The 16,985-nt window shown below is 54.7% G+C and overlaps 8 protein-coding genes across 8 annotated transcripts; 5 read left to right on the plus strand and 3 right to left on the minus strand.

Moving 5' to 3' along the window:
- Positions 1-869: 869 nt before the first annotated feature.
- On the plus strand, positions 870-1,793 carry J4E78_005587 (uncharacterized protein; the record flags this gene model as incomplete). The annotated part of the gene is made up of 1 exon (XM_049366206.1): positions 870-1,793. The coding sequence occupies one exon, from the start codon at positions 870-872 to the stop codon at positions 1,791-1,793; it is 924 nt and encodes a 307-aa protein (XP_049221932.1).
- A 1,069-nt stretch (positions 1,794-2,862) lies between these two features.
- Positions 2,863-3,774, plus strand: J4E78_005588 (uncharacterized protein; the record flags this gene model as incomplete). Its single annotated transcript, XM_049366207.1, has 3 exons — positions 2,863-3,186; positions 3,240-3,623; positions 3,676-3,774. 3 exons carry the CDS (start codon positions 2,863-2,865, stop codon positions 3,772-3,774), a joined length of 807 nt encoding a protein of 268 aa, XP_049221933.1.
- Positions 3,775-4,475: 701 nt separating this feature from the next.
- Positions 4,476-5,883, plus strand: J4E78_005589 (uncharacterized protein; the record flags this gene model as incomplete). Its single annotated transcript, XM_049366208.1, has 2 exons — positions 4,476-4,760; positions 4,816-5,883. The coding sequence occupies 2 exons, from the start codon at positions 4,476-4,478 to the stop codon at positions 5,881-5,883; spliced, it is 1,353 nt and encodes a 450-aa protein (XP_049221934.1).
- Positions 5,884-6,170: 287 nt separating this feature from the next.
- NAA30 (N-alpha-acetyltransferase 30) lies at positions 6,171-6,879 on the minus strand (the record flags this gene model as incomplete). Its single annotated transcript, XM_049366209.1, has 2 exons — positions 6,171-6,584; positions 6,649-6,879. The coding sequence occupies 2 exons, from the start codon at positions 6,877-6,879 to the stop codon at positions 6,171-6,173; spliced, it is 645 nt and encodes a 214-aa protein (XP_049221935.1).
- Positions 6,880-7,083: 204 nt separating this feature from the next.
- J4E78_005591 (uncharacterized protein) lies at positions 7,084-9,180 on the plus strand (the record flags this gene model as incomplete). The annotated part of the gene is made up of 3 exons (XM_049366210.1): positions 7,084-7,437; positions 7,529-8,939; positions 9,032-9,180. The coding sequence occupies 3 exons, from the start codon at positions 7,084-7,086 to the stop codon at positions 9,178-9,180; spliced, it is 1,914 nt and encodes a 637-aa protein (XP_049221936.1).
- Positions 9,181-9,618: 438 nt separating this feature from the next.
- J4E78_005592 (uncharacterized protein) lies at positions 9,619-13,473 on the minus strand (the record flags this gene model as incomplete). The annotated part of the gene is made up of 4 exons (XM_049366211.1): positions 9,619-9,876; positions 9,929-11,768; positions 12,004-12,995; positions 13,042-13,473. The coding sequence occupies 4 exons, from the start codon at positions 13,471-13,473 to the stop codon at positions 9,619-9,621; spliced, it is 3,522 nt and encodes a 1,173-aa protein (XP_049221937.1).
- Positions 13,474-13,637: 164 nt separating this feature from the next.
- On the plus strand, positions 13,638-15,014 carry J4E78_005593 (uncharacterized protein; the record flags this gene model as incomplete). Its single annotated transcript, XM_049366212.1, has 1 exon — positions 13,638-15,014. The coding sequence occupies one exon, from the start codon at positions 13,638-13,640 to the stop codon at positions 15,012-15,014; it is 1,377 nt and encodes a 458-aa protein (XP_049221938.1).
- A 256-nt stretch (positions 15,015-15,270) lies between these two features.
- Positions 15,271-16,431, minus strand: J4E78_005594 (uncharacterized protein; the record flags this gene model as incomplete). The annotated part of the gene is made up of 1 exon (XM_049366213.1): positions 15,271-16,431. One exon carries the CDS (start codon positions 16,429-16,431, stop codon positions 15,271-15,273), a length of 1,161 nt encoding a protein of 386 aa, XP_049221939.1.
- Positions 16,432-16,985: the final 554 nt, after the last annotated feature.

The following is a 16,985-nucleotide window of genomic DNA, read 5'->3' on the forward strand; positions in this document are numbered from 1 at the left end:
CTAGTTGCCGTAAGGCAGAGCCTCACTTCCTGACACCTGACACTGCCTCATCTCAATTTCGCCGCCGCTGCGTGGCTCGGCTCCCCTGGTCTGGCGTCCTGCAACGATGCCCCGCAGAACTCACCAATGCGACTCCGTGTGCCAGCTGGCATCGTAGTGCCAACCCTACCTACCCGCCCTGTGCAGGACAATTTTGCTGGCTGACCTCATTGGGCATCCATCCTGTCTGACGCAAGGTAGATTGCCCGAGTCTCTGTTGCGACTAATCGTTCGCAAACACGCAGCATCGGAGTCATGGAGGAAACCGATGCTGCGCATGCAAAGGGCAGCAATGCTGCAGACCCGCTCCGTGGCCGGCCAGCTCATCGCTGAAACGCAGGTGATAATTGGCGACAGCCCGCACACATTTCTGTCTCTGCAGGGAATTCATACCTCCTCCAGTACTCTTCTTCCCCCTTAACGTTCCCATTCGATCACCACAGACGCATCGCATCCGAGCTGACCTGCACTTTGTGGCTGTTACCGATCTGCGAGCTACGCTACCTGCATTGCTGCCTATAGTACTCCAATTCTACCTGCACGATAAGCCAAGGCGTTGCAGGGTTCGACTTGTCAAAACTCTCCACCTCTCCGCTCGAGCTCGCCGCTCAGATATCCCAGTAAAACACTCCCGGGCCACCTCCAGAATGATACAGTCGACGCAACTCCTCTTCCGTATTTCAAAGATTAGACACGCCTGTCGGACTTTGATCCCTTAAGAAGTCAGCACAAATACCCGAAAACATCATCGATACGTACGCGATCGCAATTGGCTGCAAGCAAGCCTGACGCAACTTTCCCCGTCAAATCACCACGACACCCTCCTGGCCATGGCAACACACCACGAAATACCTGCCGCTGCGCTCAACGGCCATCCGCAATCACCGCCCATGACGCCTACACCTCATACCATTAGTCGCTTCCCGCCACCAAAATTCCAAACCTCTCCAGTACATCGGCGCGTAAGCAACTTCATCCAGACACCTCCACTGGAATACATTGAACCGACCGGACACGACTATCACTTCAGCTTCACACGCCCGCAATCGTGCCCGGCATCCTCGCGTCTGTCGTCAGAGTCCGACAGAGCTTATCCGGCAACAACGTTGGAGGGATCTGAATACGAGACCGACTCTGAGGAGGAGTGCGAATCGGATCAAGAAAGTGAACAAGAAGAGGAGATACCGATGCGTCGGGTAGAGAAAGCCCAATTCGTACTCGAAGAACTGGACAGCGATCCAGGCTACGACTGTGACGTAGAGGTAGTGCGACCAGACCATTGCGAGGATGCAAGGAGCGAAAGGAGCGGTACAAAGGCAGCGATATTCGCCAGAATGAACGAGCTACAGCTCGAAGAAGACACTTCAGAAGACGAGGAAAGGGAGCGGATCTACCTGAAGAAGAAGAAACGATGGAGCGCAGGCATCTTCAAGCGCAGCCACAGCCAGAGCGTGGAAGGAGACAGCAGTTACTCCGACGATGACCCTCTCGATGACAGGGACCAGAACGCTCGCCGACTGCGCCGCCGCGTCCGAGGGCCTAGAAGAGGCTCGCTTATCTTCGAAGACCGTGGCTTCTCGAACACGAATAACATTGCGGAGGTTGAGGAGCCTGACGAAGGCAGGGTGCTACACTCCAAGGGACCGCCATCCATCCCTAGTGATGACGCCTTTACTCTAGACGAACTTCCGTTCTGGGGAGGGCACAACATGATGGACATGGAATTTGAGTCTGACCAGGTGTCAGAATTATGATTGATGAATCTTAGAGGCCACTACCATGACCTTACGGCTGTTTTCTTAGCTCATTGCGTTCACGAGCGACACGCTTGCTGTCGATTGTTGGATTTAGCGTAGCGTACTATTTTCTGAATGCATCTGTTTTTACCTGCACATTGCTCAGCACCTGCCAGAATGTAAGACATGGTCTAGATGCGAATTTGAAATCCACCTGCGTCTAAGGCTCTAAGCTCTGGCTTTGTTGCAGTTTGTTCTTAGAGACGCGTTGGTCTCGCGAGTCGGTGCGGGCTAAACTTAGCCATCCTTAGGTAAACAGAAGGCCCACCTGCCCAGGCGTCAACGGCGGAAGCTGACGGCCATTCGCACGCGACCAAATCCACGCACGCCAACTATCAGGCAACACGCATTCACGAAGGACGCGGATAGTCGCACTTCCGCTGTTCTGCGCCGAGTCGAATGACCTCAGTCACAACACGCAGCTCATCTCGCGCGAGACTACCCCAAGGCTAGCCTCACTATAGACGTTTACCGGTAGATTGCACACGCATCATCAACCCTCCGCACGGCCAACTTTTCTAGCCGTTTCATCTTCATCAGCGCAAGCGTCAAGAAGTAATTTCCATCCTTTGTCCCATCTATTTCGTGCAAGCGACGCCGTGACGCCGAAATACACCGCCCCCACAAGATCCACGCCCCATCAGCGCTCCCGCTGTAAGGCTGACGGACCGCCAGACATAGTCGCACCGACTTGCCATCCCAGCCAATGATTATTCTTGACCCCAGGATGTCTAAGCATATCGCATCCCTCGCTGAAGAAAGTACACAATTAGTCGGCAAGCGTCAACACCGTACTGTACAGCCCTCCGGAATCGTGACTTCCGTCCAGGACAGCTGATGAGTGCTGGTAAGACGGATGAGAACAATGGAGGTATAAGTAAAGCAGCGTAGAACACTCAGTTGGAGAATCATCTCCTTACAACACAACCAGAAACTCATACTACCATCTCATCTTTTCCTCTTTACTTTCCATTATCTCCTTGTTTCTTTACTGTCTATCCAAGCCTTCGCTTCTTAATCAGTAATCATGTTCACCATCACCAACATCGTCGTTGCTTCGCTTGCTCTTGGTGCTGTTCAGGCACTCCCTCAGCACATCCATGCGAGACAGGACAATGCTACTTCCACTCCTGCCGCTCCGGCAGCACCTGTCTCGACGCCTGACATCTTCGACGACCTCCTCACTGCTCCTACAGCCATCAAGCGTTTCCAAAGGCTTTTGACTGTGGGAGAAGGCCCTGAAGGTCCTGAGCTCCTCAAGGGAGACGACCTCCGCAAGGCGACCGTCTTCACATTCGACAGGAATGCGGCGCCAGCTCCTGGCGCAGAGGGTGGCGTTGCCGTTGCAGCCGTGAGTCAAGTCATTCCCTTAAGCCACACACATTGTACTAATCCCCTCCCCAGAACATCGGAAACTTCCCCATCCTAACCGGTCTCGGCATCTCCACCACCGTCGGTTTCCTCGAGCCATGCGGCATCAACACCCCCCACGTCCACCCGCGCGCCACGGAGATGCTCACTCTCGTCGAAGGCGAGAAGATGGAGTTCGGTTTCGTCCTAGAAAACGCCCTCGTCGGACCCAAGCAGAACCCAGAAGTCGCAGGGTACCTCAACGCCTTCGAGGCTACCGTCTTCCCTCAAGGCTCCATCCACTACCAGTTCAACAACAACTGCAAGCCAGCGACTTTTGTGGCAGCGCTCAACTCCGAGGACCCTGGTACTAGCCAGATTGCGCAGAACTTCTTTGCTCTTAACTCGGAGGTTGTGGATGCTACGCTTGGTTTCCCGGTAGGTTGCATGTGTCAGAATGATATGGAGTTTGTGCTGACGTGTTTTGAAGGGTCAAATCAACAGCAAGAACATCGACGAGTTCGGTGCTTCGCTTCCTGCCAACCTTGCCCGTGATGCTAGAGCCTGCATGGCTAAGTGTGGACAGTAAATCCACCGGGGAAGTCACAACACGTTGAGAGAGAGACTCGGGGGGTTTTAATATGACGGGACGACATCTTCGAAAGCAGCATACATAGCGACGGCGCGATTTTGATTTACTGAACACTTGGTGGGCATTAGTTATTGGTTTTACTTCTTTGTGGATTTACCTTGGATTTGTCTGTTGTTTAGCTATACACTCCTTATACAAGCGAATAGAAAACACTTGTTTACTGAACTGCATTTGGTCATGCGTGAGTGTTAGTCTGTTGTCATGACCTGTTCTCGAAGAGCCGAGCCTCTGGCAAAGCTGACCGAGGCTTCAAGCGCGTAGACGCGACAAAGGCCTTAGGAGGAGCTGATGGTACTATCGAGGAACGTAAAGAAGGAAAACTAGATGTTTGTAAACAAATGGTAGATAGTTTCGAGCTTCCTCAAACGAACGTGTGGGCAGCCACACATGTGGCACAGCAACTGACCCTGGAAATGTTATTTTGGTGACTGTTCCCGGCCCCGCAACGACTCATCCAGTTGGGCGCAGGGCGCAAGACACACCAACAACTCACCCGCTTCGACTGAGCTTGATAACGACAGCCCTAAATCGCTGTTATTACCCACTCCTATTTCCTCCGAACCACTCCATCACTCTCCCTTCGCTCTCAAGTCAATTGGCACACCAGCTGCCCCTCGTACCCCACTACGGCCGACACAATGGCAGACCCCGCGGCAATCCAACAGGAGATCGCGGACATTGAGAAGAGAATCGAAGAAGCGCAGACACAACTCAAGGATGCAAAGTCAAGATTACAAAAAGCTCAGGCAGCTTCGTTCGTCAACCCCGGCGCGAACATGTCCGAGGAAGAGAAGATGGCGCTCATCAAGGTCAATCTGGCGGAAGTCTTGAACCCAGAAATCATGGACGAGGCGTTGAAGAAGCAAGGACACTTGAAGGTTTACTGGGGTACTGCGACAACAGGACGGCCACATTGCGGTTACGTATGTTGACATCGCGAGATACGGTCGCGTGCACTGCTAAAGATGTATACTGTAGTTCGTACCTATCCTCAAGCTCGCACAATTCCTCGCTGCAGGCTGCCACGTCAAGATCCTGCTCGCAGACATCCACGGCTTCCTCGACAACCTGAAAGCGCCCATCGAGCTCGTCAAGTTCCGCGCAGAATACTACCGCTACACCATCACCGCGCTGCTCAAGGCCGTCAAGGTGCCAATCGACAAGCTAGAATTCGTATTGGGATCAAGCTATGAGTTGAACTCGGACTACACCATGGACCTGCTGAGACTAGCGAGTATAACAAGCGAGGCAGCAGCGAAGAAGGCCGGCGCAGAAGTCGTCAAGCAAACCGAGAACGCGCCTTTGAGCGGCCTCATCTACCCACTGATGCAAGCCCTCGATGAGCAGTACCTCGACGTAGACGTCCAATTCGGAGGCGTAGACCAACGCAAGATCTTCGCCCTCGCAAAAGACGTACTCCCCAAGATCGGCTACAAAGAGCGCGCCCACTTGATGAACCCCATGGTTCCCGGTCTGCAAGGAGGAAAGATGAGCTCATCCGACCCCGACTCCAAAATCGACGTACTAGACGACGCAGACGTAGTAAAGCGCAAGCTCAAAAAGGCGCACGCGGCGCCCAAGATCGTCGAAGAGAACGGCGTCCTCAGCTTCGTCGAATACGTGCTCCTGCCCGCCAGCCACCTCAACTACGGCGAGCCCAAATTCGTCGTAAAGCGGCGCGACGCCGAGCCCCTTACCTACACCGATATCAAGAAGATGCAAGAAGACTACGCAGCCGACATTCTCACACCCCAGGATCTTAAGCCCGCGGTTACGGAAGCGCTCAACGCGCTTCTTGAGCCCGTGCAGAAGGAGTTCCAGGGCAACCAGGAGTGGAAGGATATCGAGCAGAAGGCTTACCCGCCGCCGCCGGTGGTCAAGAAGGAGAAGAAGGTTAAGAATAAGGGTACTTTCCATCCGAAGCAGCGGAATGTGGAGGCTAAGCCTGATGGGCATGTTGAGGGTGAGGATAAGGACAAGGTTGATGTTGGGACTGAGGGTGGGGAGAAGGCTATTGAGGGGCTGAGTTTGGAGGAGAAGAAGTAGATGCAGCAGGTAGAAGTTTAGTGATACCGTGTAGATGAGCATACTAGTTGCATCCGTCGTTGCATATGTCTGCAACATACTGTTTAATAGTGTCTGTGAGGATTACATACTCTGGTTGGTACAGATATCTCGTCCTCCATGGAGCTAAGAGAGGGCTACGCAGTGTTCCACATCCAGCAACCGTGAGTCTTCCTGTTCCTCCAAAGCCGCCAGTGCAGCTAAAGGCTGCCGACTTCGCACCTGGTCCCCTCTAGAAGAATATTTGTTGAAGCACCTCCATCCCTCTTTCAAGAGTACAACTCCGCCTCGTCCCTCCTCATTTCCATCCCCCCACCCGCCTCCCCATGCATCCCATGCTCAGGTCTCTTCAACGCCGTCCCCTCCTTCAAATACAATATCAACCTAAACGCCGCATTCCCATTCAAGTAATACCGATGCAGCCTCTTACTCCGTATAAACCCCAGCCGCTCATACAGTTTCAAACTCGCGGTGTTCGACACCTCGGTCTCGAGGACGATCTCGTCGGCGTCGCGGGCGGTCATGGCGTCGATGGCGAGGCGAACGAGTTGCGTGGCTATGCCGCGGCCGCGGTATTCTTCTTGCGTGGCGAGCATGGCGATGTAGCCGCGGTAGGTGCCGCTGCGGTGGGGTTCGAGTTTGCAGGTTATTACGCCGATGAGGGTGTTTGTGGGGGAGAGGGCCTGTGGGGGGAGGGGGGGTTAGATACTGTAAGGTGGTTTGGGGGAGGAGGGGAGAGAGAAGTACCATGTAGCATAAATCACCCCATTGGTATAAGAAGTACCGGTATACATAGATACTGTATGGCTCGGACAGGTCCTTGGAGATTAATTGACGGATGGCGGGGAGGTATTGCTCTTCTTTCGAGGGTTCGTATTGGACATATTGGAGGTCGTCGGGCTCTTTCAGCTGTTTGGTCGAGGGCGCCGCCGTCGCCGTCGCATCAACTGTGACGTCGCCATCTTCATTGCCGGCCATGGCGCGTAGGAAGGAGAGCAATGCGCGTATGCTCAGCCCCTCATAGCGGCCGGCTTGGCCCGCCGTGTCAGGAACGTGCTTTCTCGTGCATCCTTGTGCCGATCATTCCGTCACATGCCGAGGTGACGATAACCAAAAACAATCTCGTGGCAGTCGCCCACGCGTTCCCATACAACCCCGCGTACAACTTCCAACGCTTCGTTCATGTCTTTCTTGAGACGCCGCTTCGGCGGCGGCGGCGGCGGCGACGACAGCGAGATCTCGACGCCCGAACTGTCCCGCGAACCTTCGCCCGGACCAGATGGGAAGTTCAAACGGCCTGCGAACTTGCGCCTGATTACCGCGGAGCAGCTGCAGACGCTCAAGAAGAGGGGGCAGCATAAGAAACGGAGGAATTTCTGGGTGTTTGGTCTGGGAGGCATATTTGGGTTGTTGCTGGCGGGCTTCTTTGCGAGCAGTAATGACATGATTGATCTGAGTAGTCTGGAGGGCGTCAACTTGGAGAGCATCATGGAGGCGCTGCCAGACAACTTTGTGAAGAGCGCGCAGCAGATGCAGGTACGCGCGACTCTCGCTTCCTACAGAGGACGACTGAATGGGAGACCCTGCGCATGGAGAGGAATCGAGGCTGACTGCCCCAACTCAGTAGAAATCAGAAAAAGACGCCGTAAACTACGATTCCTTCGCCGTCGGTCTCCACGCGCAGAAACAAGGCATCAAAGCCAAGCACCCCGTTATCATGATCCCCGGTGTCATCTCCACGGGTCTTGAATCCTGGGGCACGGAAGAAGGGTCGAGACAATACTTTCGCAAGAGATTGTGGGGGTCATGGACGATGATGCGCGCGCTCGTGCTGGACAAGGCACAATGGAAACGACACATCATGCTCGACAAAGACAGTGGTCTCGATCCACCCGGCGTGAAGCTACGAGCAGCGCAAGGTTTCGACGCAGCCGACTTCTTCATAACGGGATACTGGATATGGAATAAGATTCTGGAGAACCTCGCTACCATCGGGTATGATCCAGGCAATGCCTTCACTGCAGCCTACGACTGGCGCATGTCGTACATGAACTACGAGATACGGGACCAGTATTTCACCCGTCTAAAGTCGCACATCGAAGTTGCCGTGCGCGTGTCGGACAGGAAAGTCGTTCTTCTCTCGCATTCCATGGGTTCACAGGTCCTCTACTACTTCCTGCATTGGGTCGAAGCAGAAGGTTACGGCAACGGCGGACCAAACTGGGTCGACGAATACATCGACAGCTGGATCAACATCTCCGGCTGCATGCTCGGTGCCCTAAAAGACATGCCCGCCGTCCTCTCCGGCGAAATGAAAGATACAGCCCAACTCAACGCCTTCGCCGTCTACGGCCTCGAGCGCTTCCTCTCGCGCTACGAACGCGCAGAAATCTTCCGCGCAATGCCCGGTCTCTCCTCCATGCTCCCCCTCGGCGGCAACGCCGTCTGGGGCGACGAAACCGGCGCCCCCGACGACCTACCCGGCCAAAACGTAACCTTTGGCCCCTTCATCCGTTTCCGAAACGCAAACAGCACGATGACGCAGAAGAACATCACTGTGGATGATAGTCTGCCCTTCTTGTTCCGCAACACAGAGCCCTGGTTCAAGAAAATGATTCAAACCTCCTACTCCCACGGCGTAGCCCACACGACCAAACACGTCGAAGACAACCAGTTCCTGCCCGCTAAATGGGTTAACCCGCTAGAAACCCGGTTGCCGCTCGCTCCCAGCCTGAAGATCTACTGTTTCTACGGTGTAGGCAAGGATACGGAACGTGCGTATTATTACCGCAGCGACGATGATCCGTTGAGCGGGTTGAATGTTACACTCGATACGATGTTCACCCAACAGGAGGGCAATGTGGACCATGGGGTTGTTATGGGTGAGGGGGATGGGACGGTTAATCTTTTGAGTAGTGGGTATATGTGTACGAAAGGATGGAAGATGAAGAGGTATAACCCCGCTGGTGCGAAAGTGACGACGTTTGAGATGAAACATGAACCTGATCGGTTTAGTCCGAGGGGTGGTCCTAATACTGGTATGTCTCTTCTTCTATATCCCCTCTCTCTCTTTTGTTCGTCTGCGCGAACGACGGGTTTGGAGCATGTGCTGACGGTTATCGTGAAATAGCGGATCACGTGGACATCCTCGGGCGAATGTCCCTCAATGATCTGATACTGCAGGTGGCGGGTGGACGGGGCGAGTTGATCAACGATACCATTCATTCCAATATCAGGGAGTATGCGGAGAAGGTCAAGATTTACGAGGAGGAAGACTGAGGCGGTTGAATTTGGTCCGGGATCATGTATATGAATAATGATGCCAGCGATGGATAATTACGTTGCAAGGAGATGGTGAGGGATGGATGGGTAGGGGGGCTCCGGCTCAGATCATTTGATGAACTGATCGATCGCTGGAGATGGAGGGAATGATACCATAGACTACTGTTTATTCACTCGCTACACTCTTCACTTTTTGTCGATGCCTTTTCATCCAGGAGACTAGATTGGACAGGTGGTTTTTTCCATCATGTCAAGGTGAGAGACGGCGGTGTGCTTCAAGCTAATGTAATTGTTGTGAGGATACTTGGCCTGGTGAATCTGTGTTGGAAGCTTGTTCTCCTTCTCCTTCTCCTTCGTCCTTCACGTCTGCAGTAATGAAATGATAATGCTGGTATACCTCCTCCTGCTTCACCACCCCCCCTCCCTCCTCCCCCCCTAAAAGTCCGCCTTCCCACCCATAACCTTCGCCGCATTAACCGCACTCATCTTGTTCGCCCAGCCCTGCGCAGGCACAATCTTCCTCACAGTCCTCACCTCATCAGACGCATAACCCGGAATACGGATATTGTAGTTGCGCTCGAGAATGACTTGGATATCGCGGATGTCGAGTTGGGGCGAGTCGCGCAGCTTGCTAAGCTTGCACGCGTTGCTGATGACGTTGTCGACGAAGTCGTCGGCGAGTTGGAGGACGGCCTGTGGAGTGATTAGACATTGTGTATAAGGGTATAAGAAAGATGGGGCTTACCTCTTCAACTTCTGGTGTTAGGGCTTCTTCTGATCCACCGGTTACCTGCCTCACGAGCTCATCTAGCTTACGCTTGCTGAGCACTCGGTCGCCTTCGCCTTCGAGTTGGAACGGTGGTGGACGTGGAATGACGGGTTGGCCCATGGGTCCTGGCGCGCCGTTGGTTGGCCCACTCATAGTAGGCCGGGATTGGCCCATGTGGACGGCTTGTGGTGAGGTGACATTCAGATGGCGTGGAATGGGCATCTTCGGGTTATTAAGCTGCTCGCGCTCGCGACTGCCAAAGTTGCCGCCTTGTCCGCCTTGCTGCATAGGTGTGTTTGTGCGTTGCGGGTCGGTGTAGGAGCGGTTCGCGGCGCTGACGGCGGCGCTGTGGGAGAGAGGGATTGGTGGGCCGGGCGCGTTCGAGGCGGCGGATTGAGGGTGTGGTGAGTTGCTCTGCTGGTGCGCGTTCGCTTGCATGGGGTTGATCTGAGGTCGCTGCTGTTGTTGCTGGTGGAAGTTCTGTTGCTGCTGTCCTTGCGCAAATTGCGGCATCTGACCTGGAGGCATCGTCTGCGAGTGAGGCCCTGGTGGAGGTCGAGCTTGCTGCTGTCCTTGCTGCATTTGTTGCTGCTGCTGCGGAAGTGAAGGCGGCATCTGCTGGTTGTGTTGTTGATTATGCTGCTGTTGCGGCGGGCCCTGCTGGTGGTTTCCCTGGTTTTGTTGCATGTTGAACTGGGGTTGTGGTTGGGGTTGAGTTTGCGATTGTTGTTGGGGTTGTGGTTGTGGTTGTAGTGTCTGTCCGCCCTCAATCTTGATTTGCGGCTCCTCTTTCACTTGGGGCTGCGCGGGCATGTTAGGTTGTGAAGGCTGGCGCTGAGGCGCTTGGGGCTGTTGTTGCGGCGGTTGCTGCTGCTGTTGCTGCTGTGGGGGCGATTGCGCTGTGTTCTGGCTCTGAGGTTGCGCCTGAGCCTGGCCCTGCGCATTTCCCTCGCGTTCATCCTTCCATTGCTTCTGCATGGCACGGAACTTGTCAATCTGGGCCTTGATCTTAGCAGACTCCTTCTCGATGTTGGCCTTCATCATGAGCTGTTCCTGGGGTAGTTCCTGCCCGTTGTTCTGCCTTTCGGTAAGCTGATGAACAAGCCGCCGTCTCTGCTCGTTAAAGGAAGCTTGCTTGGCAAGCATGTTAAGATAACCAGATCGGTACTCCTTGATTTTGGTCTCGTACTCGGGTGTGCCTGGCGCCGGTCCATTCGTGGGTCCCTGCATGGGGAACTCGTGGACATGCTTGACGATAGCAGGATCGACCTGGCCGCGTCCTGGGTTCTGGCCTTGGTTGGGCTGTTGTCCTTGGTTCTGCTGGTTGGGTTGCGCGCCGGTACCACCAGCTCCTCCATTGGAACCCTGGCCTCCTTCCTGCTTGACCGCATTGGGGTTCTGCTGGCCGGCTGCACTCGACTGTCCAGCTTGCGCTTGGTTCTGATTTCCCTGTTGCTGCTGTGCCTTCATCTTTGCGCGATACTGGCGTTCGCGCGCGATGAACTTTTGCGACCAGTCCGTCAGCTTCTGACGCGCCGTGGTGTTCTCCTGGCTGCCCGGCGGGTTGTTGTTGAAGATGTTCCAAGAGCTCTGCATGATCAAGCGGTACTTCTGCTTCTCGTCTTCGGGAAGACATTGTAGCTTGAGGATGTCATCGGGGCGTAGCAGCTGCTGGCCTTGCTGCTGGCCGCCGCTGGCCTGCTGTGGCTGGGATTCGCTCATCGCGAGGGCTGCGGACTTCGGAGCCGCGCGTTGGGGGGTCGAGTCGTATGCGAGGTTTGATGCGGGAAGAGGTCTTGGTGTTGTCGCGTAGTTACTGTGATTAGAAAATGAGTCGCAGAGATGGATTCTTGGTGTGTGAAGTTTGATAGTGGGAGTGGTGAGGTTTGGAGTGATGGTCCACGGATGGTGCTAAGCACCCGACAGCGACCATGTCGCGCGTTTGTACGACCGCACGTGCACGCGTCGGTCCTCACTAACACATGCGTGGATCAGCCAAGCAACTTCTCTATTATCTTGCATCTAACTAATGCTACCGCTCCGATGCAAACGGTATCTCACTGCTCTGAGAATCAACCTTTGAAATTTGCCCCTTTGCGAGCGCCCGCTCTCTGGTATTCCGGACTTCCCACTCGAATTCCTTGAGTGCCCTGATCTCGCTACCAACAAACAACAACCCCATCAATCCATCGATGACACCAACACTAAATCCCAATGTACTCAACAACATCAGTATAAAGGCAACGTAGTTCTTGGGTGACCACCAGACACCTATTAGGCAGCCAACGGAGAATGAGAGCTGGTAGAAGAAGTGACCTATGCGCAGCTTGCGCTGTATCCTTTCTCGGACCTGGTACTTGAGTATGGTTGCCATGATCTCGTCATAGACCTCGATGGGCAAATATTTCTCAGGCAGTGCCCACGGGGATAGCCGTATGGCTGACGGATCAGTAGAAGTCCTCGTCAGTGTCGCTTCGACGGAGAAATGATCGCTCAAGGAACAGTGTAGCGTAGGATGACGCATCGCCATGCCTACGTTAGCTTCCTTGAGCTCCCACTCAGCTGTCTCCTCCTTGGTCTCTGGGTGGTGGTATCGCCCGCTGCTGAAGAAGACGTAGTCAAGTCGCTTCGCATTGGGGTCTGGAACGGCAGGATCTATTTGCACGTTCTCACCCTTATTGAGACGTCTCTGTTGTCCTTTGTTCCACCGCCAGGAGTTCAGCTCACTGTCGCACGTTGCTCCATTGACAGTCATGTTGAACTGCGCAGATGGCATTGGTACGCCGCGAACCTGCTCGACCTTGTCTTTTGCCGCGCCGATGGAGGATTCGGGGTGGAGAATGCGCCATACGTCTCGGACAGGTGAATGCGTCTCTATGATACGGTGCGCGAGGGATAAGGGGATCATGTTGAAGTCGCCCATGCCAATGACGAGATGTCCGCGTTCAGCCGCGGCGCGCATGAGTTTTGTGATCTCCCACGCTTGGGCTGTTCGATGGCAAATGTAGGAGTCGTGTGGTTCGCGTTCATATGGGGCGTGGAGCTATTCCAGTCAGTGTGTATACTTTACAGTTGACAAGCCGACTTACATGCGTGCAAAACACCTCTGCGATATCTCTCTTTGACGGCCCCATCTGGATCCTCGCACATGCGACCCCCTTTCCCACGAACCAATCGCCGCGATAGAAAGCAGCAGGCCGTCCGTTCAAAGGATACCGCACCATGTTGCTCTCGAGAATAGGCCATCGTGACAGAATGACTAAACCACCACCGAAGATTCCGCTGTGGTAGAACTTGCCATAAGGCAATATGTGTTGTGTCTTCTCCCTTATGGCATTGTAATCTTGCTGGGTCCAGCACTCCTGGAGTCCGACAATGTCTGGCTGTGGACTGGCGGCGGCGATCTGGTTTCCGATTTCAGTAAGGCGCTCGTTGCGCAGCTTGGAGATGAACTTGAGACCCCAGCAATTGAGCGACAGGATGCGTATGCTCGAGGGTGGCGGGCCGAGTTGTGAATCCATTGTGTAGGTGGACGCGAGTTGAACGGACGGGTATGATGCAACCCAGGAAATGTACCTGAGATGCTGCAGGGATGCTGGGGACCGCCTGCACGCTAACTTTCCATTGCCGATCAGTCGCGTTCCGCAATTCACAGCGCAACATCAAGCCAACTACCACATTGAACATGGACAACACACGGTCAACCTCACCCAAAAGACGGCGCGAAGACGAAGACGGCTACGATGACGAACGACCACGCAAACGCTCTGCCTCGCACGAACCGCCCAATGCCTCCCCCAGCTACAGGATAGCGGAAAGACCCGCGCGCCGATACAGCAGGGGCGACAGCGACGACGAGCAACGCGAATACCGAGACCGACGCCCCTCCTACTCGCGCTCGCAATCACGGTCACGCCGCTCCAGCACCTCCTCATCCTCGCACCAGCGCCGCACATCACCCTCAAAGCCCACCACTCTAAACTATGCGCCCACGCTCATCCTACGCGGCCACAAGAAAGCCATATCCTGCGTCAAATTCTCGCCCGACGGCCGCTACATCGCCTCTGCCTCAGCCGACTGCACAATCAAGATCTGGGACGCCCACACCGGCGCCCTCGAACACACGCTCGAAGGCCACCTTGCAGGTATAAGCACGATATGCTGGTCCCTCGACTCCAAGATCCTCGCCTCGGGATCCGACGACAAAAGTATAAGGCTGTGGGACACAACCACTGGGCTCGCCCACCCCACGCCTTTCATCGGCCACCACAACTACGTCTACAGCATAGCCTTCAGCCCCAAAGGCAACATGCTCGTCTCAGGCTCCTACGACGAAGCAGTCTACCTCTGGGACGTCCGCGCCGCCCGCGTCATGCGCTCTCTCCCCGCACACTCTGACCCCGTTGGCGGCGTAGACTTTGTCCGCGACGGTACGCTCATCGTCTCGTGTTCTCACGACGGCCTGATTCGTGTCTGGGACACGGCAACAGGCCAGTGCCTCCGCACCCTCGTCCACGAAGACAACGCCCCCGTTTCGTCTGTCATCTTCTCGCCAAACGGCAAATACATCCTCGCGTGGACCCTGGATTCCTGCATCCGCCTGTGGAACTACATTGAAGGGAAAGGGAAATGCGTGAAAACGTACCAAGGGCATGTGAATAAGCAGTACTCGCTTTCCGGTGCGTTTGGCACGTACACAGGGAATGAAGAGGGTGCTGAATACGCATTCGTTGCGTCTGGTGATGAAGAGGGGCAGGTGGTGTTGTGGGATGTTAGTAGTAAGAATGTGTTGCAGAGATTGGAGGGACATGGCGATGCAGTGTTGAGTGTGCACACGCATCCGACTGAGAAGATGATTGTGAGTGCGGGGTTGGATCGCACGATTAGGCTTTGGAGACCGAAGGAGGGAGTTGTGGGGAATGTAAATGGGAAGATGGCAGATGAGGAAAAGGTGAATGGGGCTGGGCATGCCGACGGTGTCAATGGTGTAGATGAGATTACGCAGGAGGCGAATGGGTTTGACCCTGATGTCCTGCCGCCGAACCCTTTTGCTGAGGGCTGAGAGGGCAGGGTTTGGTGAGATATGGTAACAGACAAGAAGGTCAACGTTGAATAGGACGTGGCGTAATTCAGATACCCCAAGTAACTAGCAAGTGAAAGCTAGCACGTATCTTTCCCCGTCTTATACTGCGCAAATCGTCATACATCAAAACGCCCGTATAGCCACGCTTTTTGGTATACCCCAAACGCCTCCCATGCAGCAAAGTCTCGAAACGCCAGGAAATGCACACCTCTCTCCTTTCTTCAGTTTCTCCAGATCAACTGAAATGGATACCTTCTTGGTTGAAGGCGTACAATAGCTTCAAGAAATCTCCCTCATCACACAACCGCGCCCGCTTGTCCGCCAGCTGCGTCTCATCTTCAAGCACCTTCCTCACTTTCTCCCTGACCAGCTCGCTCAACCTGCCCTTCCTCTTCCTATTCACGCCATTGACCCTCTTCTTACTCTCCGCCTGAAGTTGTTTGAAGAAATCGGGGAGTTCATCGTCCGGGTCGTCCGGGTCAGAGAAGCCTTTGAATTCGTCGTCGAGGTCCATGTCCGCGTCCGCTTCTGCATCTTCAGTAACTTCTGAGGGGTCCACGGGTGAGTCGTCGACGGGGATATCATTCTGCGCACACCACAACCGGTAATTGCCCCCTAGCAACTCCAACACCGCTGCCGTACCCAGGAAACTAGCTCGTAACGTCCTGTTCTTCCTCACGAAGCAGATACGTAACAGGCCATCCCACTCCTCATACGCAATCTGCGGCCGCGGATTCTTCGGCTCGATACGCACGACGTTGCTCTCGACCTGCGGCGGGGGGTTGAAGTTGTTGCGGCCTACTTTCATTACGTGGCTGACTTTACTCCACATTTGTACGTTGACGGAGAGGCGGGAGTAGAGTTTTTCGCCGGGGCGCGCGAACAGACGCATGGCGAATTCGCGCTGGAACATGAGGATGCAGCAGCGGGGTGGGTGTGCAAGGGCGAGCAGTTTGAAAACCAGTGGTGAGGAAATTTGGTAGGGAGTATTGCTTATGCAGACGTCGAAGCGGGGGAGTTCGGCCTTTATCACGTCGCCCAACCGGATCGTTAATCGCTTTTCCTCAGGGCTGCCTTGGACTCGTTTTGTCAATTCAGCGGCCATTCGGGGGTCCATTTCTACGGCTGTTACTTGTTTGGCGGCTTTCAGTATCAGGACTGTCAAGTTTCCCGTTCCCGGACCCACTTCGAGAACGTGGTCGGATTGCTTCAAATGCGCTTTTTGGACGATGGCCGTTGCGACACCGGGGTTCTTGAGGATATGTTGGCCGAGGTCTTTGTCCATCTTGAAGATTGAGTGTGCGGCCGAGGCTTTCGCAGAGGTGGCGGCGGGGCGGGCGTAGGGGGAGGCATCTTTGTCGCCGCCTTTGCTGCGCTTTTGCTTTGCTTTCGGCATGGTGGGTGGTTGTGAGGTGGTTTGATGCGGTTGAGTAGGTTTTTCGTCGACGGAGAGAGATCGCGCGAGATCTGAGTAGTGCTGCGACGAGCTTGAGCGGGTAAGCTTGGCGGTTGTGGGTACTGGCCGAACTTGCGATCGGTTGGCGTGGGCTGTTGGATCTGGCGACGATAATTTTTGGTGTTGCAGATCGGATTTACCGCGGGGTTAAGACATGTGAGCGCGCGACTAGCGCAGTCGCGAGTTTGCCCTGATCCATGACGTTGATGCGACTTTCATCGCATTCTCGTAGTCCTTGAGCAAACCCTACCATTCTCGTATGCGAAATAGTATCGCGAACCTAGCCTCAAGCCTTCTGTTCTCAGCGCGTTGTCACTCTTTCAAAGTCGCCACACACAGTCGTTCCCTCCTGAAATACTCAGCCTTGCCGACGCGCTCCTTCCTCAGCAACCCCAGCAATTGCAATCACTATCAGCATCGCAATTACACTCACTTCATACCACGTGCCGCTAATTGCCCCGCTGTACACTTGCAAACGCGCTCCCTATCGCGGC

Source organism: Alternaria triticimaculans (genome assembly GCF_023758025.1).
Source record: "Alternaria triticimaculans strain BMP 0046 chromosome Unknown scaffold_7, whole genome shotgun sequence".
Taxonomy (NCBI): Eukaryota; Fungi; Ascomycota; class Dothideomycetes; order Pleosporales; family Pleosporaceae; genus Alternaria; species Alternaria triticimaculans.